At 47.2% G+C, this 24,678-nt stretch overlaps 1 protein-coding gene across 4 annotated transcripts in view; it reads right to left on the bottom strand.

Moving 5' to 3' along the window:
* Nucleotides 1–24,678, bottom strand: part of iftap (intraflagellar transport associated protein) — a 100,780-nt gene that overhangs the window by 28,938 nt on the left and 47,164 nt on the right. For 3 of the 4 annotated variants that reach the window (XM_070899654.1, XM_070899655.1, XM_070899656.1), the window contains exons 4-5: nt 24,037–24,114; nt 5,807–5,873 (exon numbers count right to left, since the gene is read on the bottom strand). In XM_070899654.1, the coding sequence (XP_070755755.1) occupies nt 5,807–5,873; nt 24,037–24,114 (145 nt within the window). The remainder of the gene's footprint in view (nt 1–5,806; nt 5,874–24,036; nt 24,115–24,678) is intronic. The other variant, XM_070899657.1, reaches the window with a different exon arrangement.

Below are 24,678 nucleotides of genomic sequence, written 5' to 3'. Positions count from 1 at the left end.
CGCTGCAGCCCGATCTTCAACAATGCTTCAGCAGGCAAGCTGCCTTTTACTCTCCGCAGCTCGCCCACTTCATGGAAATGAGGCCTGAGGCCCAATATCGGGGACACCTTGGGACTCACAACTTGGGCGCAGGGATTGTACTTATCATGTACATCCCCCCACCCCGCACCAAATTTCTAGACCATGTGTTAAAGGGAACATTAGGCTGCATGTAAACATGGTTATCCTCATGCCGGCTGTGTTTAGGGATGCCCAATTTTGGGAAGAGGACCTCAAACAAGCATTAGGCCACCTATTTGAATCTGCAAAGACCCTAACATCTGTTTCAGGTGCAGGCCCTGAATACCTATACTGGTGTCTTTACCAATATGGCGAGTGACATGCTTCCGGGACAGAATGGGGATGCTTAGGCACCCGTTTTACGCCTGTAAAAAGGGCGTAGCATTAATCAATTTTTAGGCTCAACTCTTTTGGGATATGATTCAAAGGGCACTAGACCCTGCTTTGCATGTGTGCCTAGACAGTGAGAGGAGAATTTTAACCCTCAAAAATTAGTTGGGTTTGGGTTGGATGGGATGTAAAAATGTTAGAAGTCTCAAACCCGAACCCAACCCACCTCGAGCTCGACCACTTTTAGCGAAGTTGGGATAGGAGGACGGGTGATCTACCCGCTCCCAGGAGGCAGGTCACTTAAATATTTTAATGAGGCTGCGTGCCTCAGTTTTATCTCCATTTTAGATTGTGAAACCAAACGCTAAAGGCAGGTGTTGACTTCTGCATAGAAGAGCTAACAGCCTTCCCAGCACTGCTTATGGGCCAGGAGCAGGCATGCTTCCCCCCAGCACCTCAAGCTAACCTGCTTTCCACTCCACAAGGTCGGACGCCCTGCACGATCCAATCCTCCCCTGCGCTAAGCTACAATCTCCCACCGACCGGCCTTTCCGATCCCTCCCTCCCCGGCTGCGGCGTCCAACCTCTCTCCACAGCCCTTCTGATCTCTCCCCGACCCTTGCGATCTCCCCCCACACCCTTCCGATCTCCCCCTCCCTACCGATCTCTCCCTCCCCCAGCTATGGCACTCGTCTGAGCCTCTCAATCTGGCTGGATACAGCCAGGAAACGCAGACAATAAATGTTAATTAGGTCCTTCTGTTAAATTCAGCAGGACCTGAGGGAAACATGTTCTTCAGGGTCTCACGAATGCAATGGTTGTTTTTCCTTTTATAGGTTCCTTGTTGATTAGGAAGAGCACCCCTGGTCCCATAAGGATATCTTGCACCTCCCTTGGCCCGGGCTTCTCCACCACCCCAGTCCTACGATCACAAACTTTACCGATTCCCCTCCCCTTCCTCACATACCTTACCAGGAACTGTTTCCAGAGGCGGGCTAACTCCGTGAATTTGGACTCACTCTCCATCAGTCACAGTTGTGCCTTAGTTGGTAGCACCCTCACCTCTGAGTCAGAAGGTTGTGGGTTCAAATCCCACTCCAGGGACTTGAGCACAAAAATCTAAGTTGATACTCCAGTGCAGTGCTGAGGGAGTGCTGCACTGTCGGAGGTGCCATCCTTCGGATGGGACGTTGAACTGAGGCCCCTTCGGCTCTCAGGTGAACTATTTCGAAGAAGAGTAGGGGAGTTATCCCTGGTATCCTGGCCAATATTTATCCCTCAATTAACATAACAAACAGACTAGCTGGACATTATCACGTAGCAGTTTGTGGGAGCTTGCTGTGTAAATCTGCTGCTACATTTCCCACATTACTACAGTGACACTTCAAAAGTACTTAATTGGCTGTAAAGTGCTTTGAAACGTCTGGTGGTTGTGAAAGGCACTATATAAATGTAAGTTTTTCTTTCTTTTAAGGCGGCGGCCCACCACCACCTTCTCAGGGTAACTAAAGAATGGCAATAAATGCCAGCCTTGCCACCGATTCCCACATCCTAAGAATTTTTTTTAATCCAATTTCATTCAATAAATTACCTAACAGCCTTTGTATTGATAGGAATGGGCTGTAATTATGTAAGAACTGATTAGCAAAACTTGAGACATCTCAACAGACAGAAGACATGCTGCACAAATCCAATGCAAGCTAAAATTAGTTTTGTTTCCTGCTTCTACTTGAGAAATACAGCATCTGTACATGAAACAATGGTTTTATCATAATGCCCCAACTGCAGCATTGGCTGAATTCCTTAACCAATAAACGTATTCATTAGTGGTGTCTGTTGTTTTGTTGCTTATCTGCCCAGCTGTGTTTTGATGAGCTGCAATGGTGCAGAACAGCCCAGTCTGAGGCAACTGTGGCGCTGCAGGGACAGTCCCTGGGCTGCAGTTGCTGCAATCATCATTAGTCTCATCACTAATAACCTGCATTTAAATATAGAGGGCGCTAAACACTTCCTTCAGTTTAATTTAAAAACAGAACCATCTTGAGCTCAGAAAATATAAGGGTTTGTAGCCAAGGATTAACATCGATGCATTCACTGTGTGAATATTCATAAACGCAAATGAGAGGACTCCTGCCAACGTGATGCAATTAAAGGGCCAGAACCTGCATGCGAGTTCATAAAAATTATTAATAATCAATTATTTTGAACTGGTTCCAGAATGTCTTTAATAATCATATCAGCCATAATTCAAGGTTTTACCAAAATCATTTAATATTGTATCGGGTAGTCTTGCCATAACAGAGGACTGGAGGATTGGAAATGTTAAACCTATTTAAAAAATGGGAGAGGGATAAACCTGGCAGCTACAGGCCAGTCAGCTGGGGAAGCTTTTAGAGACAACAATTCTAGACAAAAATAACTGGCATTTGGAAAAGAAGAGCTAATAAATGAAAGTCAGCACGGATTTATTAAAGGCAATGATGTTTGATCGAATTCTTTGAAGTAACGGAGAGAGTTGATGAGAGTAATGGGGCTGATATTGTGTACATGGAGTTTCAAAAGGCATTTGACAAAGTACCACATAATAGACTTGCTAGAAAAATTAAAGCCCATGGGATTAAAGGGACAGTGGCAACATGGATACAAAATTGGCTAAGGGACAGAAAGCAGAGAGTAGTGGTGAACGGTTGTTTTTCAGACTGGAGGGTATACAGTGGTGTTCCCCAAGAGTCGATATTGGGACCACTGCTCTTTGTGATATATATTAATGATCTAGACTTGGGTATACAGGGCATAATTTCAAAGTTTGCAGATGATACGAAATTCAGAAATGTAGTAAACAATGAGGAGGATAGTAACAGACTTTAGGAGGACATAGACAGACTGGTAAAATGGGCAAACACATGGCAAGTTAAATTTAACGCCGAGAAGTGTGAAGTGATACATTTTGGTAGGGAGAATGAGGAGAGGCAAGATGAGCTAAATGGTATGGTACAATTTTTAAGGGGTTGCAGGAACAGAGACTTGAGGGTGTATGTACACAAATCTATGAAGGAGGCGGCACAACTTGAGAAGACTGTTAAAAAAACATATGGGATCCTTGGCTTTATTAATAGAGGAATACAGTACAAAAGCACGATGGTTTTGCTAAACCTTTATAAAACATTGGTTCGACCTCAGTTGTGGAGTATAGTGTTCTATTCTGGACACCGTACTTTAGGAAGGATGTCAAGCAATGTTCCCTCTAATTTTATTTTAACGGGCTGCGCAGCCCATTCAAATTTCCGTGCATGCGTGGTTTTTCCATTATAAAGCCAGCAAGCGGCCTCGGCAGGACAACCAGACAGCTGCGTGGCCACACATCTTAAAGGGAACACTGATGTGAAGGCATTGGAGAGGGTACAGAAGAGATTTACTAGAATGGCATCAGGGATGAGGGACTTGGAGAGACTAGAGAAGCTGGGGTTGTTCTCCTTAGAGCGGAGAAGGTTAAGAGGAGATTTGATACAGTAAATGAGAAACTGTTTCCAATGACAGAAGGGTTGGTAACCAGAGGACACAGATTTAAGATGATTGCCAAATAAATCAGAGGCAACATGAAACATTTTTTTTTACAGTAAATTGTTGTGATCTGGAATGCACTGCCTGAGGAGAAAAAAATAAAGGGCTAATGAGAAGGAGCAGTGGAGTGGAATTAATGGGATAGCTTTACCAAAGAACCGGCAGAGGCACAAGAGGCCAAATGGCCTCCTTCTTTGCTTAACGTTCTATGGGCCCAAGTTTCGGGCCGCGAACTGGACGCCCGTTTTTCGCGCCACAAAGTGCGCCTAAAAAAAACTTACCTATTCTCCGGCTCCCTGCAGGCCCTCTGAAGCTGGGCGCGGCACAGCAAGAGCTGTGGGGGGGCGGAGCCAGGTCCCTGCGCTGAAAACAGTGCCGGGACCTCTGCACATGCGCGCTACAGTGGGCGCGCATGTGCAGTAGCTCCAGGCGCCCAAAACTGTGGGAGGGGCCCGAAGCATGCAGCCCCTAGCCCTGGCCGAATGGTCTCACTGGGGCTGCGTCGCTAAGGCTGCCACCCACGGCCAGCTCCTGCTTCCTCCCGACCGGACCCGCTCCCCGACACCCCCGGACCGGACCCCTGCTCCCGGACCCGACCCCCCTCGCCCCCGGACCGGACCCGGACCCCCCTACCGGACCCGACCCGACCTCCCAGCCCCCGCCGGACCAGACCCGACCCGCGCTCCCCCCCTGCACCCCCCTCCTCCTCCTCCCCCTCCCCCCCTCCCCACCCCCTCCTCCTCCCCCCCCTCCTCCTCCCCTCCACCACCCTCCTCCCCCTCCCCTCGCTGACAGAAACAGACACTGACAGACAGAGAGTGAGAGACACACACACAGACAAACAGAGAGATAGAGACACTGACAGAGACACACTGGGGGGGGGGGGCGACCCAGCATGCTGTTGGAGGATTCCCGGTGCTGCAGTCGGTTAGTAGAAAATATTTTATTTATTGATTTTTTCATTTTTTTTATTTTTTATTAATTTTTTTTGATTGATTTATTGATTGATTTATTGATGTATTTATCATTTATTATTGATGATGGCTCTTTATTTGTAAAACTGAAGTATTTAATGTTTGTAAACTTCCCTTTAAACCCCCCCCATTCCCTACGCCTGATTTGTAACCTACGCCTGATTTTCTAAGTGTAGACAAGGTTTTTCTGAGCGTACAAGAATCTACACTTGCTCCATTCTAAGTTAGTTTGGAGTATGTTTTCACTGCCTAAACTTTCAAAATGGGCGTAAGTGGCCGGACACGCCCCCTTTTGAAAAAAAAAACTGTTCCAAACTGAAACTGTTCCAACTGACTAGAACTGGAGCAAACTAAATGCCGAGAATTGCAATTTCTAAGATACTCCATTCTAAACCAGTTGCTCCAAAAAACAGGAGCAACTCAGGCCGAAACTTGGCCCCTTTGATTCTAACTAGTGAGTTCATGTTAACAGTGTTCTAGTTATTTAAATTCTCATTAATGAGTGATAGTTTACAATAGTTTCTAATATCATTGAAATGTAAATATTGAAACTATTGAATAGTGTCTAATTTTGACTGGTTTTGAAATTGAGTGCATTTATCCTTGACAAATTGTTCCACAGTGATTAGAAACTATTTTAACAAATATGAGACTGAGAAATCACCTGGAAAGGTATGCTAAAAACTTTTCCTGAAGTGGGAATACAGCGAGAATCAAGTGGGTTATAAATGCCAAATTATTTTTCTGACAGAAAAGCCTTCATTCTTGATATGAAAAACTTCTGGACAAGTGCTGATGACAGAACTTGGTAAATACACTTAATCAGTTTAAATGAATGCAGTATAGCATATATACGGCTATATAAAGATAAAGATACCTACCAGTGTCGCTTTGTTGTTCGGTTTCCTTCTCACTATCTATATCCTCAATGTCAATGTAATTGTCTACCTTAAATAAGTTAAAGACAAGCAAAATGTTAATAAAGTTCTTCAATGGTGAACATCTTCAAGACCAAACAGTAAGCTTGTTAAATCTATTTGTTATCAGCTAAAGATATCTGTTCTGGCTGCTCAATAGCATATATTGGGCCTATACAGTGGATAGCTTGAAAAGCGGAAAGTCCGACAAGGAAGCATTATTACATCATCTGATGAAGTAACCATTGCTTACACTACAATGTTCCAGGGTACATTTATTCTCAGGAAGAATAGGGGCAATGGATGGGATACAAAGGAAAAAGAAACAAAAAAGGCATTTCTAATTTCTCCTGTAACACTGGGGGCTGGATTTTCCGGTCCTTTGCGCTTCGGGTTTCGCCCCGGAGCGGCGTGAAAGGTGGCGATGACGTCTCCAGTGTCCCGCCTCGATCCTCCAGTCGGGTTTTGCAGCGGCGCTGAGTAGCACTGCTCGGAACGCACCTGGTTGCGACACTGCCTTGGGTTTTGAGTCTTGTCCGCCTGGTTGTGCGGCCACAATGACCGCCTGGGAAATCAGAGCGTCCAGCGATTCCCGTTGGCAGAGAGGAAGGTAATGGACTCCAAAAGTGCGTGCAAGTGTTTTTTGTTTTAATTTTTTGTGCGATTTGCGTTGCAGTGGCGTGGGCAATGTTTTCGGAATGTTTTGTGGGATTTTTTTTAGGTCCCCCTCCCCCCCCACAGGCCTCCCTTGAAGCCCAGTAGGCTGTTTAGCTCGGGAGTTTCCCTTCCTTGCACCAAGAGAGGTGTACAATGCCTCCCTTACCACTGCGCCCCTGACGGAGGGCCCAGATGCCCGAACTTAAATCATCATCATAGGCGATCCCTCGAACAAGGATGCCTTGCTTCCACAAGTTCACAGGTATTTCGATGAAGAACCCGACGTTCCAGTCCTGAACTTCAATTGAGGGGGTGGAAGATGCGTGTGCATGAATTTTTTTAACGTGTAATGGCCGTTGCACACCAGCCACCACACGGGCTTGACAGAGCCAGGTCTTGGTCCAGTGGCAAGGATTAACCAAGACGACTGGAGACCTGCTCTGCTGCACGGATCTAGCGCGCACACATATCGCAGTGTGGGCTGGCCCATGCTGCCCCTGGGCCCTCGGCTCTTCTGCGCCCTGTACCCTCATCTGTTGCACCTCCGCCACAAACTCTCGCCGCTCCTCCACCATAAACACTCACCGCATCTCGCCACAAACACTCGCCGCTCATCCGCCCCGACCTTCTCACAACCAATGGGAGATCAACTAGCATCCAACATTATAAATTATACACTATAAAGTATAGAGTATCCAAACGGCACAACAACATTTAGAAATTAAATGCTAAAATTTACTAAAGCGCAAACTATTTCCGGCCGCTAACTTTCCCGCCCAGTTACCATTATCACCCCGAAAGCAAAAAAGCCTAAAATCCAGCCCAATAGGTTTAAACAGAGCCTATTAATCAATGTCAAAATGTGATTAATCACTGAAACTAAGGCCCCAGTATTAACTGGGAGGTAGGGAGAGAGCGAAGGCAATTGTCTGCAACTGGCAAAGCCAAAAATACCAGGAAGGCGGAGGTCCTGCCGAATTAAACAGGAGGACATCATGAGAATTGTTTTACTCCATTTCCCACCTGGCAGCCAGCCAAATTGATAGGGTCGCCGGCTGCCCTGGGGGAAAGCCTGCATAGAAGGCCACGGCTGGGGACAGCTATGGACAGTCCCCAGCTAACGTAATAGATCGGGGGTTAGTGGGTGGGAGCTCAGAACGTGGTGGAGGGAGAGATCGCAGGGGGGAAATTGGCTGATTGTGGTGAGGAAGGAAGAGATCACAGCAGAAGGTTTGCTTGAAGGGGATGCAGAGAAACACACCTGCTCCTCCTGGCCCACAAGCAGTGCTGGAAAAGCAATTATCTGCTAGTTCTGGCAGCTCCTGTCTCCCTACAGTTGCCTAGTTTCCTGGGCCGTGGGAAACCCAACTGCAACCATTAAATTCAAAGCGCTCCTAAAATCTGAGGAATGGAGCCTCAGTTAAATATTATAATCACTGATCCGCCTTTCTAAAGCAGGTTACTCAGACACCCCCAACCTGCTGTGGTTAAACTTAAAGTAGGGTGTGTTCGCAGTGGGTTACGGTCGGGTTTCATATTTTTACCAATTTAACCCCCGTCTGTCCGCCGTGGGGTGGGTTAAAATTAACCCCCCTCTGTGTTAATTAGCCGTGAACAGATAGATCGTGTAACAAAATTGAAATGAGAGGGAAGCACCTCAAATCAATTCCTGTGTGCACACCTTTATGCAGGCATTAATTAGTGCACAGGAATGTAATCCGAACATGTTCATATGTGAACATTTTTCCTTATCAGCCTATCTTGGGCTCAACCCCAAAGTCTACGCATAAATTAGATGATTTTAAAGCATTCCCAAATACAATATGTACCGTTGTGTCCTTCACATATTACTTTCAAGCACCTGTTCTGGATTAGAAATGACTCCGCTGACTCATGTGCAAACAGCTGATTTCCCAATGAAATCAGCTTCAAGCTGTTTCACCTCACTGCACTGCTGTACATGGAATTTTGTGCCACATTCGTACCCTTTGCAGCATTAATGTAGCACTAGGGGGTCAAGTTTCGGGCCACGCCTAGAACGGCGCAGCCCCGACATGGACGCCCGTTTTTCGCGCCTAAAAGCACGACAAAATTCTACCTCGTAGTTCTCAGGCTCCTTGCTGGTCTCTGGGAGCTCGGTGCGGCGCGCAGACAGCAGCGGGGGGCGGAGCCACAGAGGCGCACCGATTCTGCAAGTGGAGGGGGCAGGGCTTAGTCAAATGAGGGAATGTCGTGCCGGCAGCCCTGCGCGCGCGCGTTGGAGCACGTGCGCTCGCGCAGTAGCCCAGAAACATTGGCTTTCGGCCATTTTTAAAGGAACTTAAAGAAAAGTGCTGATTTGTCTCGTGGACCTCTGGAAAGGCTTGGGATTAAATTTTGGTGATTTTTTGGTGTCTGAAGGAGCGCTTTTAGCAGCACTGTTGAATAAATCACCTGCTGAAATCAGTGAGTGCTGCTTTTCACTGCTAACCTTCCAGAACAGGTGCTGCATAGGTGCATGCAAATTAGGAACTGTGTGTCTTGAAAAATAAGAGTGTCAATTCAATGCAGCAATGGAACAACATCCACCAAGAACAAAGAATTTCTTGCATGAGGAAGTGGAGATATTAGTCAACATCATTGAGCAGAGATGGCAGGAGCTAGATACCAGCAACAGAGGTCGCATAAAAGTGCCACCTAAAGAAATGAAGAAACGTTGGAACCAAGTTGCAGAAGATTACTGCGCAGTGGTGCATACCATGAGATATCTGGAAGCCAGTGTAAAAAGAAATGGCACGACCTTGGTCAAGTAGTTAGTGCAAGTAATATTTTCAGTTTTTAATGTAGTCGTAATTGTTATGTAATGATGTGTGTATCGTCCCAGTACCTTAAATGTATTGTAAGTACTATGCCACACCACAGAGGGCGCTGCGGTGGGAAACCCTGGTAGTACCTGTAACAAAGGCTATATAAGGCTGACCACCACACCTGGGAGGCACTCTGGAGCTGAACAATAAAGGACGAAGGTCACAGCAGTTAGACTTACACCAGACCGTGTGGAGTCAGTGATTTGTGTGCTACATACACCACATTGGCGACGAGGATGGGATTTGCTGGCACCTGGGAGCGCCAGGGACAAGTCATACGAGGAGCTGACTGAACTCATTCGTGACCAGCTGAAACCGAAGGAGAGCATCCTCACGGCCAGATACAAATTTTACCATCACTGCAGACCTGAGGGCCAGGATGTCACCAAATATGCTGCAGACCTCAGGAGACTCGCGGCGCCGTGTGATTTTGGGGCACACCTTGACGAGGCTTTGGGGGACGTTTTCGTTATGGGGATTGGCCACGAGGGCCTCCTTCACAAGCTGCTGGCCAGGGAACCCACAGTCACTCTGACAAAGGCCATCGCCATCAGCCGTGCACATATGACCTCGACTTGCAGCACCAAGCAAATAATCCACACAGTCTCGAACCCAGCAGGCACTGTCCACAGGATAGCGCCCACCACGGACAAAACTGCAGAACGTGGCTCTGCCCGGGGCAGAGAGCACGGACCTCGGGATCCTGGAGCTCAGAGTCCGCTGAGGGGGGCCAATCAAGCAGCACCATGCTGGCGTTGTGGAGGAAGCCATGGAGCTCACCGGTGCAGGTTTGCGGAGTACACGTGCAATACCTGCCACGTTAAAGGCCACCTTCAGCGTACGTGTAAAAGAAATCAGACTCGCCATGTGGCTGAGGAGATGGGGGATGATCCACTGTTCAGCGAGGAGCTGGTAGAAGAAGATGAGGTGCTTGGACTGTATACGTGCACCGACGATTCGCCCCCAGTGATAAGGGAAGTAAGAATCAACGGAGTCCCAGTGAGTATGGAAGTGGACACGGGCTCGGGTCCGTCGTTGATGAGTCAGAGAACTTTTGATAAACTGTGGATTAACCCAGCTGCACGACCCAAGCTGGTCCCGGTCAGGGTGAAGCTGCGTACCTACACCAGGGAACTGATACCTGTTCTCGGCAGAGCGATGGTGCAGGTATCCCACGCGGACGGGACGCATGCTTTACCTTTGTGGGTCGTTGCAGGCGATGGGCCGACGCTCCTCGGCCGGAGGTGAATGGGGAAGGTCCGTGGGAGCTGGGAAGAGTTCATTCCTCCACAGGCTGCTGCTCCCCGGGGTGCTGCCGTGCCCCGGGTCCCCAGAGAGCAGCGCCGACCGAGCTGGAGCTGCAGCCTCAATCCACCCACAGGCAAGTCCCAGCCCCGGACCTCACACAGAGATCCTGCAGCCTCAGCCCCCACAGGCAAGCCCCAGGCCCGGACCTCACAGAGACCCTGCAGCCTCAGCCCCCACAGGCAAGCAGCCCTGCACAGAGGGACCTAGTGGGGGGGGTGGGGGGGGGGTGGGGCGGTGAGCCGGCGGTGCGTTGCGGGCGGGGTGCTGAGGGATCCAGGGGCCGGCGGTTCGGAAGAGCATCGCAGAGGAAGAGGCTGTTAGGCGGGCCCCCCCGAGGAGCTGGTAGCGTTGGGCAGAGGCGGCCACGACGGCCGCAGGAGAGGCGGCAAGTCAGGTGGCAGCGGAGGGGAGCGGAGGCTGCGACGGCGGAGGGCATTCGGAGCGTCGGAGAAGATGGCGGCGGCCTCGTGTCGGAGCTGCAGAGCATCAAAGATGGCGGCGCCCAAGGAGAAGCCTCGTGGAATCCTCCTGCATCAAAGATGGCGCCTTAAAGAGGAAATGCACCTGGGAGTCTTAAAAGGGCCTTACAAACAGGTGGTCCCCACAAAGGACTTTTGTTTGGCAGAGCGAGTCTAAAATGAGCTATGTTAATGTGAGATAGTGAATTTATCATAAGAATTACCTTTTTTATGCTGAATGGCCACTGTATTTGTGTAAAATAATGGATGAAGTACAATTAATGATAACGGCTAACAAGGAAATCAAGGTTCCGCTACCAGTCAATAACCAGTTAATGTACCAGATAATATGTACCATACCAACGCACTGTCTATGCCCACCTGCCTTCCGTTGGACAAGTGTGATGTTATGTAATGATGTGTGTATCGTTGTCCTGCGTCCAGTTGGTGGGGGGGAAGGTGATGTTATGTAATGATGTGTGTATCGTCCCAGTACCTTAAATGTAATGCAAGTACTATGCCACACCACAGAGGGCGCTGCGGTGGGAAACCCTGGTAGTACCTGTAACAAAGGCTATATAAGGCTGACCACCACACCTGGGAGGCACTCTGGAGCTGAACAATAAAGGACGAAGGTCACAGCAGTTAGACTTACACCAGACCGTGTGGAGTCAGTGATTTGTGTGCTACATACACCACAGTAATTGTAACGTGACTATCTGTATGTCCCACCCTGCAGAAAGGCGCACTCTGTAAAAAGTTATATTTTACTCTTTGCAGATGAAATTGGCCCACAACAAAAGGGAAGCAACTCGGACAGGAGGAGGCGTGCCCAATCTGCATCCACTGACACCCTTGAAACAAAGGGTAGCTGCTATGATGAGTTGTACATGGAGAAAAGCAATCAGTACAGCACAAGCTGGGCCCGCACGCGAGGATGAGGGCAAGTCCTGAAAATGCATCGTGGCTCTTTAAATCAACCTGCTGCCTAGCCTGCTATGTGTGAGAGTACTCATGCCACCCATCCTGCCCCCTCCCTTGCTATTAAACATTTGACTGTTCTGATGTATTTTGCAGAACATGATGATGATGATGATGATGATGATGATGCTGCCACCCTGAGGATCCTGAAGCTACAGAACAAGAACAAGTACAACCAGATGCGGACGATCCAGACTGGATGATGGCGGCGATGACTGAAATGTCTACAGGGGAGAGCTTCCAAATTAATGTTTATGAGCCCCCATTAAGGGACATCAGAGTTTCAACCCCTTGCATAGGTTCTGGTTCCACCTTCCATGGTTTTGATGCCGATGTTGTGGGTCCCAGTGATGCTGCTGGTGTAATGCAGCAGTTTACAGCCAGTGCACCACCGTCCGAGCCTGCGCTTCCCACTCACATAGGTTCTGGTTCCACCTTCCATGGTTTTGATTCCGACGTTGCGGGTCCCAGTGGTGCTGGTGATATTATGGAGCAGTTTACACCCATTCACCCATCATCCCAGCTCACGGCTCGCACTCAAGTGCTGTCGTCTGGAACACCGAACGCCCCACCGTCCCAGCCCGTGCCTCTCTCTCTAGTACTGCCGTCTGCAACATCGAGCGTCCCACCATCCCCGCCCGTGCCTCCTTGTGTAGTGGTGCCGCAAGGCAGACCCAGGCAGAGGAGAAGGAGATTGGAGACACGTTCTCCTGAGATGCAGCGTGCAATAGATGCGGCTCAGGTTGTGGCATTGGGTATGGAGACCAATGAGCTTACCCGATCACTCATCGGTAGCGTCAGTGCAGTGGGTGAAGAGGTAACGGTCCTGACGGGAGAAATAGCAGTAATAACACGGGAACTTAGGGAGGGAATGTCCGAGTGAGTGCAATTGACGACACAGGCCGTCAGGGAGGGCCTGGTTGAGGTAGCTGCTGCAATAAGGGTACACAGCCCGGCCAATCAAATGACACCCCCATGAAGAAGTGAACATTCACTGAGATGGATGAGAGATGGTTTCAGCCTTTCTTTGCTGCTTTTGTTCTTGTTCTTGATGTAGCTGTAGTAGTGTTTTTCAAATTGAAATTGTTTTTGTAAGTTTTGTAACTTTATAAATTATAAGTGATCTTAGGGTTTTTAAGTGATCTTATAGTGTAAATGCTCTCACATTTTGTATCTTATTTAATTTTGCACCTAAAAAGTGATCCTGAAGTCTAAGTGATCTTAAGAATGTAAGATTTTTCACATTGAAATTGTTCTGTAACTTTACAAGTTTATAAGTGATCTTCAAGAGTCACATTACAAAGTGAAGTTTGATACAACAAATATTTTATTACAGTGACGTTAACTTTTCAATAAAATATTTTTTCATTAAAACTGATTCATCTTCCATTAACACAACACAACGTAGGAACAACTCCAAAGAATAAATATGTCCATGCGCAATAGTGGTCGCAGAACCCTCAGGCATCAGTAATTGAAGCATTCATGGTTGAGCTGCTGGTGCAGGGCTCGAGCAATCATTAAAGGAGCACGATGGACGGCCCTCCTCCCACCTCGTGCTCAGGGCATTCCTAATCGGCGTCATCATCCTCATCCTGCTCTTCCAAAATACTATCATCAGGCACTGGACCCTCACGTGGGTCATCTGGTTCCACTACCAGCTCCTGCTGCCTCATGATGGCTAAGTTATGGAGCATGCAGCACACAACAGTGAAGTGACCGACAATCTGAGGAGAGTATTGCAAGTGGCCTCCGGGATGGTCCAGGCATCGGAATCGCTGTTTCAATATGCCAATGGTCCTCTCAATGATGCTGCGCTTCGCAATGTGCGTCATGTTGTACTGACGGTCAGCTTCCATCCGTGTCACGCGTATGGGTGTCATGAGCCAGGTGGTCAGGCCATACCGTTTGTCTCCCAGTAGCCAGCTCTGCCCTTCTGGCTGCTGCTCAAACATGTCAGATGTAACGCTGTCGCGTAGGATGAACGCATCATGGGTGCTGCCAGGGTATCTCGCATCGACTGACATGATACGTTGCTTGTCGTCACACACGAGCTGCATATTGATGGAGTGGAAACCTTTTCTATTCTTGTACTTCTCGGAATACTCCACAGGTGCTCGCAAGGCTATGTGGGTACAATCAATGCAGCCCTGTACCTTTGGGAAGCCAGCAATCCTGAAGAAGCCCACAGCCCTCTCATGGATCGCTTGTGCGGTCATTGGGAAATTGATGGTCATTCCTCCACGCATACAGTGCAGCCATGCCCTGGTAAACGCAGGCATGTATTGCACGTTGAGAGATGGCGCACACATCTCCAGTTGTAGCCTGAAAAGATCCCGAGGCATAGAAGGCAAGTGCAGCTGTTACCTTCACTTCAACAGACAAGGCAGTTGGCGTTCTGCTTCTGGGCTGCAAATCTGCTCTCAGCATATCACAGATCTAAACGACAACTTTTCTGCGGGCACGCAGCCTCTTGACACAATCAGCCTCGCTCATGTCCAGGTACGAGCGCCTGGCTCGAGATTGCCGACGTGGGTAAGGTCTCCTGCCCATCAGCCTACAAGGTATGACGTTCCTGGTGCGGTGAGCTCTAATCAATTCTCTCCTATGCAGTGAATTGCTGGCGAACCATTGCATAAGCCGTGGTGTTGATAATGCAGCACCCATTCTGCAATTACAAATTTAAATTTCAAACTGGCTATCTGGCTGCCTCTCCCTGTCCCGTGGCCGAATGGCCTCAGCCTCCCTCGCAGCTCGAAGGCTGCTTGCTGTGTCTTCAGCCGCCGTCAGCCACTGCCGCCGCCCCTATCCCGTGGCCGAATGGCCTCAGCTTCCCTCGCTGCTCGAAGGCTGCTTCCTGTGTCTTCGGCTGCCGTCGAGCCACTGACGCCACCCCTATCTCCTACATGGAAGGGAGGCCTGCCTGAAGCACCGCAGCTCGAAGGCTGCTGCTGCTTCATTCTGGTAGGAATATTCAATATTTTTTATTTGCTTTGTTTATAATTTTTATTCAGGATGGCTCTTGATTTGTATAATTAAGACTGTTGAATGCTTGTAAAATGTAATTACTTCCCTCCCCCCCTCGTTCCCTGCGCCTGATTTGTAACTTTCATCTGATTTCTAAAGTGTAGGCAAGGTTTTTCTGAGCGTACAAGAATCTACACTTGCTCCATTCTAAGTTAGTTTGGAGTAGGTTTTCACTGCCTAAACTTTCAAAACAGGCATAAGTGGCCAGACACGCCCCCTTTTGAAAACAAAAATCTGTTCCAAAATGAAACTGTTCTAACTGACTAGAACTGGAGCAAACTAAATGCCGAGAATTGCAATTTCTAAGATATTCCATTCTAAACCAGTTGCTCCAAAAAAATTGGAGCAACTCAGGCCGAAACTTTACCCCTAGGTTCCTAGTGCAGACCACTTCAATACTGCTGTTTTGGGTCCACCATCACCTACAAAGTGAGTGGTTGAATAGGGAAAAGCCACTTGCAGTAGAGACTGCTAGTATTAGCAAATAGCAGCACAAAATCAGTCAGCAGTTAAGACTGCAAACCCAACTTCCTTAGCCTGGTAGTTATTTACAAAATAATGTTTTTAATATTTTATGAGAATTCACATGAATAATAAATACTAAATAAAGATTTTCTGTCCACCTCTGATTGTTTTCTTTGATACCATTATTAATATTGTAATCTTGAAGCTATCCAATACACTACAGTAAGGTGCTAACACCTTGGGCCCAAGTTTCGGGCTGCGTCGGACCTGGACGCCCGTTTTCGCGCCACAAAGTGTTCCTAAAAAAAACTCACCTATTCTCCGGCTCCCTGCAGGTCCTCTGGAGCTGGGCGTGGCACAGCATGAGCTGTGGGGGACGGAGCCAGGTCCCTGCGCTGAAAACAGTGCCGGGACCTCTGCACATGCGCGCTACAGTGGGCGCGCATGTGCAGTAGCTCCAGCCGCCCAAAACTGTGGGAGGGGCCCGAAGCACGCAGCCCCGAGCCCTGGACAAATGGCCTCACTGGGTCTGCGTGGATGAGGCCCACCTCCCACTCGACCGGACCCGACCCGACCCCCGCTCTCCTCCCACCCCTGCGACCTGACCCCCGCCGACCCGACCTCCGCTCCCTCCCCTCCCCGGCGACCCGACTTCCGCTTCCCCCCGACCCGACCTCCGTTCCCCCCTCGGCGACCCGACCTCCGCTCCCCCTCTCTTTCCCCCCCCCCCCCGGCGACCCGACCTCCGCTCCCCCGCCGGCGACCCAACCTCCGCGACACTCCCCGCCCCCCCGCGACTCTCCCCCCCCCCCGACCTCCGCGACGCTCCCACCCCCCCCGACCCCCCCACCCCCGGGACCCGACGCCACCTTGCTGTAAATCCTGCCCGCAGTCTTGGGCCCGACCGTTCTGCCTCCTTCTCTCCCTCCCTCCCCTCTCCTTCCCAACTCCTTCCCTCCGCTTTCCTCCCTCCCCTCTCCTTCCCTCCCTCCCCTCTCCTTCCCTCCCTCTCCTTCCCTCCCTCCCCTCCCCTCTCCTTCCCTCTCCTTCCCTCCCACCCTCCTGTCTCCTTCCCTCCCTCCTCTCTCCTTCACTCCCTCCCTCCTCTCCTCCCCTCTCCTTCCCTCCCTCCTGTCTCCTTCCCTCCCTCCTCTCTCCTTCACTCCCTCCCTCCTCTCCTCCCATCCCCTCCCTCTCTCCTCTCTCCTTCCCCTCCACCCTTCTCCTCCCCCTCCACCCTTCTCCTCCCCCTCCACCCTTCTCCTCCCCCTCCCTCTCTCCTCTCTCCTTCCCCTCCACCCTTCTCCTCCCCCCTCCCCTCTCTTCTCCTCCTCCCCCTCCCCTCTCTTCTCCTCCTCCTCCCCCCCTCCCCTCTCCCCCTCCCCCCCCTCCCCCTCCCCTCACTGTCAGAAACACAGACACTGACAGACAGTGAGAGACACACACACACACAGACAGACAGAGAGATAGAGACACTGACAGAGACACACTGGTGGTGGGGTCGTCCCAGCACGCTGTTGGAGGACTCCCGGTGCTGCAGTCGGTAAGTAGAAAATGTTTTATTTATTGATTTTTAATTTTTTTTTTATTTTTTATTAATTTTTTTTGATTGATTTATTGGTTGATTTAGTGATGTATTTATCATTTATTATTGATGATGGCTTTTTATTTGTAAAACTGAAGTGTTTAATGTTTGTAAACTTCCCTTTAAACCCCCCTTCCCCCCCATTCCCTACGCCTGATTTGTAACCTACTCCTGATTTTCTAAGTGTAGACAAGGTTTTTCTGAGCATACAAAAATCTATACTTACTCCATTCTAAGTTAGTTTGGAGTATGTTTTCACTGCCTAAACTTTCAAAACGGGCATAAGTGGCCGGACACACCCCTTTTTGAAAAAAAAATCTGTTCCAAACTGAAACTGTTCCAACTGACTAGAACTGGAGCAAACTAAATGCCGAGAATTGCAATTTCTAAGATACTCCATTCTAAACCAGTTGCTCAAAAAAAACAGGAGCAACTCAGGCCGAAACTTGGCCCCCTTGTTGCTGGAAGATTTGGTCACTCAAATCAAGGTCACCCTAAAGCTGAGAGTGAATGAATTGCATTGTAGCATTTAAAACCAGAACAGCCTATTCTGGTCTACAGAGAGTTGGCAGATAATAGATCTGCCTGTAGGAGGCATGCCTACATTAGTGAAAGTATAGGTGACTTTTCATCACTAACCCCGAACAAGCAGCCCTAGAGGCCAGTTTGTCCTGGGGTTAAGGGAGTGGAAGAACTGAAATAGACAGGAAACAGCCCATTTGGCAAGAAGTTTGGAATATCGGCACTCTGCATCCTTTGCAACTTGCAGTAGTCAGATGTTCGCACCTTACTGCAATGTATTTGATTGTTCCAGGATTACTATGTTAATCACTACATTATTAGAAAAAACATTCATAAGGCAGACAGAAAAGCATAACTTCACATTCTTTTCGTGAGTGCACAAAGTATTCAAAATGTTATTTCTATTTTATAACTACAATAAGTTCTGCAGACTGTTATTAAGATAAACTATAGTAAAGAATATATTCTGTGTGAAACAAGATGAAAGAAATGCATTCTGTTCACTCTACCATAAACAACAACTGTTCTATATGGTTAGCACAAACAGGAAACATTTGCTGCAAGTAACACAATCTAGTATGTAACAGACATGAATGTGTCATATGAGGAGCACCTGAACACAGGAGTAACAGCATCCACATTCCCAACGTAAATTATTTAATTAGGAATGTAATCATTTTTGAAAATGTCTTTTTTTTGACACATTGATTTATATTTTCACTCATATGCAAAGCTTAAGCTCATTAAAGACTCTACATAGAACCTAACTTGTCAACTTAAACAGCCATGCCACTGTTTTGTTATCTACAATGCCCATGCTTTACTTAAAGGAAATCAATGCAGATTGTATATTTTGATAATGCTTCAGCGTTCTCAAAGAGATTATAATACACTTCAGTCCTTTGATATTAGGCATTTGAAAAATATTTTAGGTGAATGATAAAAATATTTGAAAAATATAGTCTTGTTACTGTCGTTTGTAGGCACTGAAATTATGAAAAATAAGAGAATGTCTGTTTTTATTCAGATTTAATGAAATGAAATTATAGGAGCTCACACATTTGAAATAGAGGATTGGCTAGCTAACAGAGAACAGAGTCGGGATAAATGGGTCATTCTCTGGTTGGCAACCAGTAACTAGTGGGGTGCCGCAGGGATCAGTGCTGGACCCAAACTATTTACAATCTATATTAACGACTTGGAAGAAGAGACTGAGTGTAACGTAGCCAAATTTGCTGACGATACATTGGGGCCAAGTTTCGGCCCGAGTTGCTCCTGTTTTTTTGGAGCAACTGGCTTAGAATGGAGTATCTTAGAAATTTGAATTCTCGGCATTTAGTTTGCTCCAGTTCTAGTCAGTTAGAAGTTTCACTTTGGAACAGAATTTTCTTTTCCAAAAGGAGGCGTGTCCGGCCACTTACGCCTGTTTTCAAAGTTTAGGCAGCGAAAACTTACTCCAAACTAACTTAGAATGGAGTAAGTGAAGACTTTTGTACGTTCGAAAAAACCTTGTCTACACTTTAGAAAATCAGGCGTAGGTTACAAATTAGGTGCAGGGAATGGGGGGGGGGGAAGGGAAGTCATTAAATTCTACAATAAATCCTTAGTTATACTGATACAAATATTATACAAATAAACCCAACCTGAATAAAAATTTATAAGCAAAGAAAAGATTAAATAAACCATGTTCCTACCTGTGTGAAACAGCAGCAGCCTTCGAGCTGCTGTGCTTCAGGCAGGCCTTTCATGTTGGAGACAGGCAGGGGTGTGGCGTCAGTGTCTCGACGGCAGCCCCAACAGCGGCAGCAAGCAGCCTTCGAGCTGAGCTGCTGTGCTGCAGGCAGGCCTTCATTCTGTTAGTGGCTGGCCGGCAGCCGAAGAATCAACACCGGACGGACATGAGGCCATTCAGCCATGGGATAGCAGTGGCGTCAGTGGCTGGCCGGCAGCCAAAGAATCAACACTGGATGCACGCAGCTTTTTAAGGTGTTTGAGGCCATTTGGTCACGCTTAAGGGCCGGCGTCAGTGGCTCGACGGCAGCCGAGGATACAGCAGCATCTGTGAGGGGGACTGAGGCCATTTGGACAGGGAAAGGCAGCCACAGACAGTTTTATACTTAAATTTGCAGAATGGGTGCTGCATTGTCAACACCACGTATTATGCAATGGTTCGCCATCAATTCACTGCATAGGAGAGAATTGATTAGAGCTCACCGCACCAGGAACGTCGTAGCCCGTAGGTTGATGGGCAGGAGACCTTACCCACGTCGACAATATCGACGCTCGTACCTGGACATGAGCGAGGCTGATTGTGTGAAAAGGCTGCGTTTTCGCAGAGAAGTTGCCACTGAGATCTGTGATATGGTGAGAGCAGATTTGCAGCCCAGAAGCGGAACGCCAACTGCCCTGTCTGTTGCAGTGAAGGCAACAGCTGCACTTTCTTTCCATGCCTCGGGATCGTTTCAGGCTACAACTTGAGATGTGTGTGTCATCTCTCAATGTGCAATACATGCCTGCGTTTACTAGGTCACGGCTGCACTGTATGCGCGAAGGAATGACTTCATCAATTTCCCAATGATCACACAAGCGATCCATGAGAGGGCTGTGGGCTTCTTCAGGATTGCAGGCTTCCCAAAGGTACAGGGCTGCATTGATTGTATCCACATAGCTTTGCGAGCACCTGTGGAGGATTCTGAGCAGTACCGAAATAGGAAAGGTTTCCACTCTATCAATGTGCAACTCGTGTGTGACGACAAACAGCGCATCATGTCAGTCGATGCGAGATACCCTGGCAGCACCCATGATGCATTCATCCTATGCGACAGCGTTATATCTGACATGTTTGAGCAGCAGCCAGAAGGGCAGAGCTGGCTACTGGGAGACAAAGGGTACGGCCTGACCACCTGGCTCATGACGCCCCTACGCATGACACAGACAGAAGCTGACCGTCAGTACAACATGGCGCACATTGCGACACGCAGCATCATTGAGAGGACCACTGGCATATTGAAACAGCGATTCCGATGCCTGGACCATTCCGGAGGACAGTTGCTATACGCTCCTCAGATTGTCGGTCACTTCACTGTTGTGTGCTGCATGCTTCATAACTTAGTTATCATGAGGCAGCAGGAGCTGGTCGTGGAACCAGAAGACCTACGTGAGGGTCCAGTGCATGATGATAGTATTACAGAAGAGCAGGATGTGCATAATAACGACGATCAGGAAAGCATGCAAGTGCCTGATGCCGGAGCACGAGGTCTGAGGAGGGCCGTTCATCGTGCCCCTTTAACGATTGCTTGAGCCTTGCGCCAGCAGCTCATCCGTGAACGCGTCAACTACTGATGCCTGAGGACTCTGCGACCACTTTTGCGCATGGACATGTTTATTCTTCGCAGTTGTTCCTACGTTGTGTTGTGTTAATGGAACATGAAACAGTTTTAATGAAAAAATATTTTATTGAAAAGTTAACGTCACTGTAATAAAATATTTGTTGTATCAAACTATACTTTTTAATATGACTCTTGAAGATCACTTAAAAACTTGTAAAAGAACAAAAGTTACAAAACAATTTCTATGTGAAAAATTTTACACTCTAAGATCACTTAAACTTCAAGATCACTTTTTAGATGCAAAATTAATTAAGTTACAGAATGTGAGAGCATTTACACTATTAGATCACTTGAAAACCCTGAGATCACTTATATGTTGTAAAGTTATAAAACTTACAAAGCAGTTTCAATGTGAAAAATCTTACACTCTGAAGAACACTTAAACTTCAGGATCACTTTTTAGGTACAAAATTAAATAAGATACAAAAAAATGTGAGAGCATTTACACTATAAGATCACTTAAAAACCATAAGATCCCTTATAATTTGTAAAGTTACAAGCAGCAGCATCGTCATCATCATCATCATCATGTTCTGCAAAATACATCAGAACAGTCAAATGTTTAACAGCAAGGGAGGGGGCCGGATGGGTGGCATGAGTACTCTCACACATAGCAGGTTAGGCAGCAGGTTGATTTAAAGGGCCACGATGCATTTTCAGGACTTACGCTCTTCCTCGCGTGCGGGACTGATTGCTTTTCTCCATGTACGACTCATCATAGCAGCTACCCTCTGTTCCAAGGGTGTCAGTGGATGCAGATTGGGCACGCCTCCTCCTGTCCGAGTTGCCTCCCTTTTGTTTGGGCCAATTTCTTCTGCAAAGAGTAAAATATAACTTTTCCAGAGTGTGTCAGTTTGCAAGGTGGGACATACAGATAGCCAGGTTACAATTACGATTAAATTAAAAACTGAAAATATTACTTACACTAACTACTTGACCAAGGTTGTGCCATTTCTTTTTACACTGGCTTCCAGATCTCATAGTATGCACGACTGCACAGTAATCTTCTGCAACTTGGTTCCAGCGTTTCTTCATTTCTTTTGGTGGCACTTTTATGCTACCTCTGTTGCTGGTATCTAGCTCCTGCCATCTCTGCTCAATTACGTTGACTAATATCTCTACTTCCTCATGCAAGAAATTCTTTGTTCTTGGTGGACGTTGATCCATTGCAAAGTTGAATTGGCACTCTTAATTTCTCAAAACACACAGTCCTTAATTTGCATGCATCAATGCAGCACCGGTTCTGCAAGTTTAGCAGTGAAAAGCTGAACTCACTGATTTCAGCAGGTGATTTATTCAACAGTGCTGCTAAAAGCACTCCCTCACACACAAAAATATCACAAAAATTAAATTACAAGTCTTTCCAGTGGTCCAAGAGACAAATCTTCACTTTTTCTCCAGTCCCTTTAAAAATGGCCGAGTGCCAATGTTTGTTTGACACTGCGCGTGCGCGCTCGCTCCAACGCGCACGCGCAGGGTTGCCGGCACGACGTTGACTCATTTAAATTAGACCCGCCCCCCACTGCTTACAGAATCGGCGCGAGTGTTTGGCTTCGCCCCCCGCTGTGAAGTGCGCACCGTGCCAAGCAGAGATCGAGCTCCAAGGAGCCGGAGAATCTCGCAGTTTTTTTCATGCGCACTTTTAGGCGCGAAAAACAGGTGTGCAGTTCGGGGCTGCGCCGTTTTCAGCACGGCCGGAAACTTGGGGCCAAAGATGGGAGGAAATACAATGTGTGAGGGGGACACAAAAAATCTGCAAAAGGACATGCAGGCTAAGTGAGTGGGCAAAAATTTGGCAAATGGAGTATAATGTCGGAAAGTGTGAGGTCATGAACTTTGGCAGAAAAAAAATCAAAGAGCAAGTTATTATTTAAATGGACAAAGATTGCAAAGTGCCGCAGTACAGCGGGACCTGGGGGTACTTGTGCATGAAACACAAAATGATAGTATGCAGATACAGCAAGTGATCAGGAAGGCCAATGGTATCTTGGCCTTTATTGCAAAGGGGATGGAGTATAAAAACATAGAAGTCTTGCTGCAGCTATATAAAGGTATTGGTGAGGCCACATCAAGTTTTCGCCGGCAATTATCTTGGAAATCTTAACGGTCTTTTGGGTGGCAATCGGACGCTGGCGGGTTGTTAGGAAATTCTAGCCCTTAGCAAATGATTACACCCTTGTCATTGACTCAACTAGAGAAAATAATATTTCCCATTCACTATCAAAACCTTTCATAATTTTCAAAACCTCTCGTGTCTCCTCTTGGCCTTCTCTGCGTCAGCAGAACTGGTGTCAGTGTCTCAAGTCTCTCCTCACAAGGTTTCATGGTTAATTTATTTGATTGGATGCGTTCCTCCACATTTTTTTAAACCAATAATGATCTTTTCATAAATGATTGTTTGGTCCTATCTCCTATATCTGGTCTTCGGGTCAGATATGGAAGGTATGCCAAGGAAAGTTAACAAGGCTGCTAATGGTACCGAATGCTGCCCGAGGAATCGGATAGGAAAGAGTATGCAACTACATCTGCTTTAGGTCACCGCCTTCCAAATGGCAGCCTGGACAGCCTGACAGCCTGTCACAAAGGGATAAATCCCTGCTTAGGAAAATTTTAATATGCTTCTGGTGTGGGTATATTGTAATTCTCTCATTGCTGGTTATGGGACCTTGCTGGTCGTAAATTGGCTGTTGGAGTTTTCTACATTACAACACGACTACACTTGGCTAAAAAGTGCTTTGGGACATCCTGAGGTTGTGTGAAAGGTGCTATATAAATGCAAGTCTGCCTTTCTTTTTCTGTATTGTTGGGGGCAGAAAGGGAGGAGAAAGAGTGAAAGTATAGTTCTGGTCAACCTGTTATTGTTATTCAATAATTAGCTTCAGGAGCAGGCAGAATACTATTTAATATAGTTGGAAAAATACCAGTAACTCATACAAACTATTCAACAAAAGATTACCTTTTTAGGTATTTCAAGTTTAGATCGAGTCTTGGGCTCTCTTTTAAAATGGGCTATCTTCCTTCCAATTCCTACAAGCTTTTAACAGAAACATGCAATTCATATCTCAAACATTTTAAGGCCTTTTTCGTGAAACATTTTTCATTCAGGCATACTAACTATCTATGATCTTGAGATCCCGCGTTAAAAATAGGAGATCTGCGACTTTTCTCACCAAGTATAAATATATGTTCGAACAAAATGGGACAGAATATAGTGGCGGTCTCATGGTTAGCATCACGGTATCCATGTCTAGATATTATAGGGATTCCCCACCCCCACCCCAGTTCTTCACTTTTGCATTGAACCAGTAAACTGCCTCAAGTAAAACAACATCTGATATGGTTAATTTAACTCTTCCAGCCATCAACAAGCCCCATTCTCTGTATGTGTCAATATCTAGCCCATAGTATCTTAATCTATAACATAAGATGGAGTTTTCTACCAATTGCTCAGTAAGGAAAACTAATGGTGCTCCAAAATTGGCATAGTTGTACAAACTATTAATCATTTTTTTAAAAGTATAATTCCCAAGAGAGTGTCTCACTATCAGCATCTTTTTGATCAAATATATTTATAGTTAACATATTTCTTCTTTGCCTT

Source organism: Pristiophorus japonicus, chromosome 14, assembly GCF_044704955.1.
Source record: "Pristiophorus japonicus isolate sPriJap1 chromosome 14, sPriJap1.hap1, whole genome shotgun sequence".
NCBI classification, from domain to species: domain Eukaryota; kingdom Metazoa; phylum Chordata; class Chondrichthyes; family Pristiophoridae; genus Pristiophorus; species Pristiophorus japonicus.
Note: the sequence above shows the minus strand (reverse complement) of the source record. Positions and strands in the feature narration are given on the sequence as shown.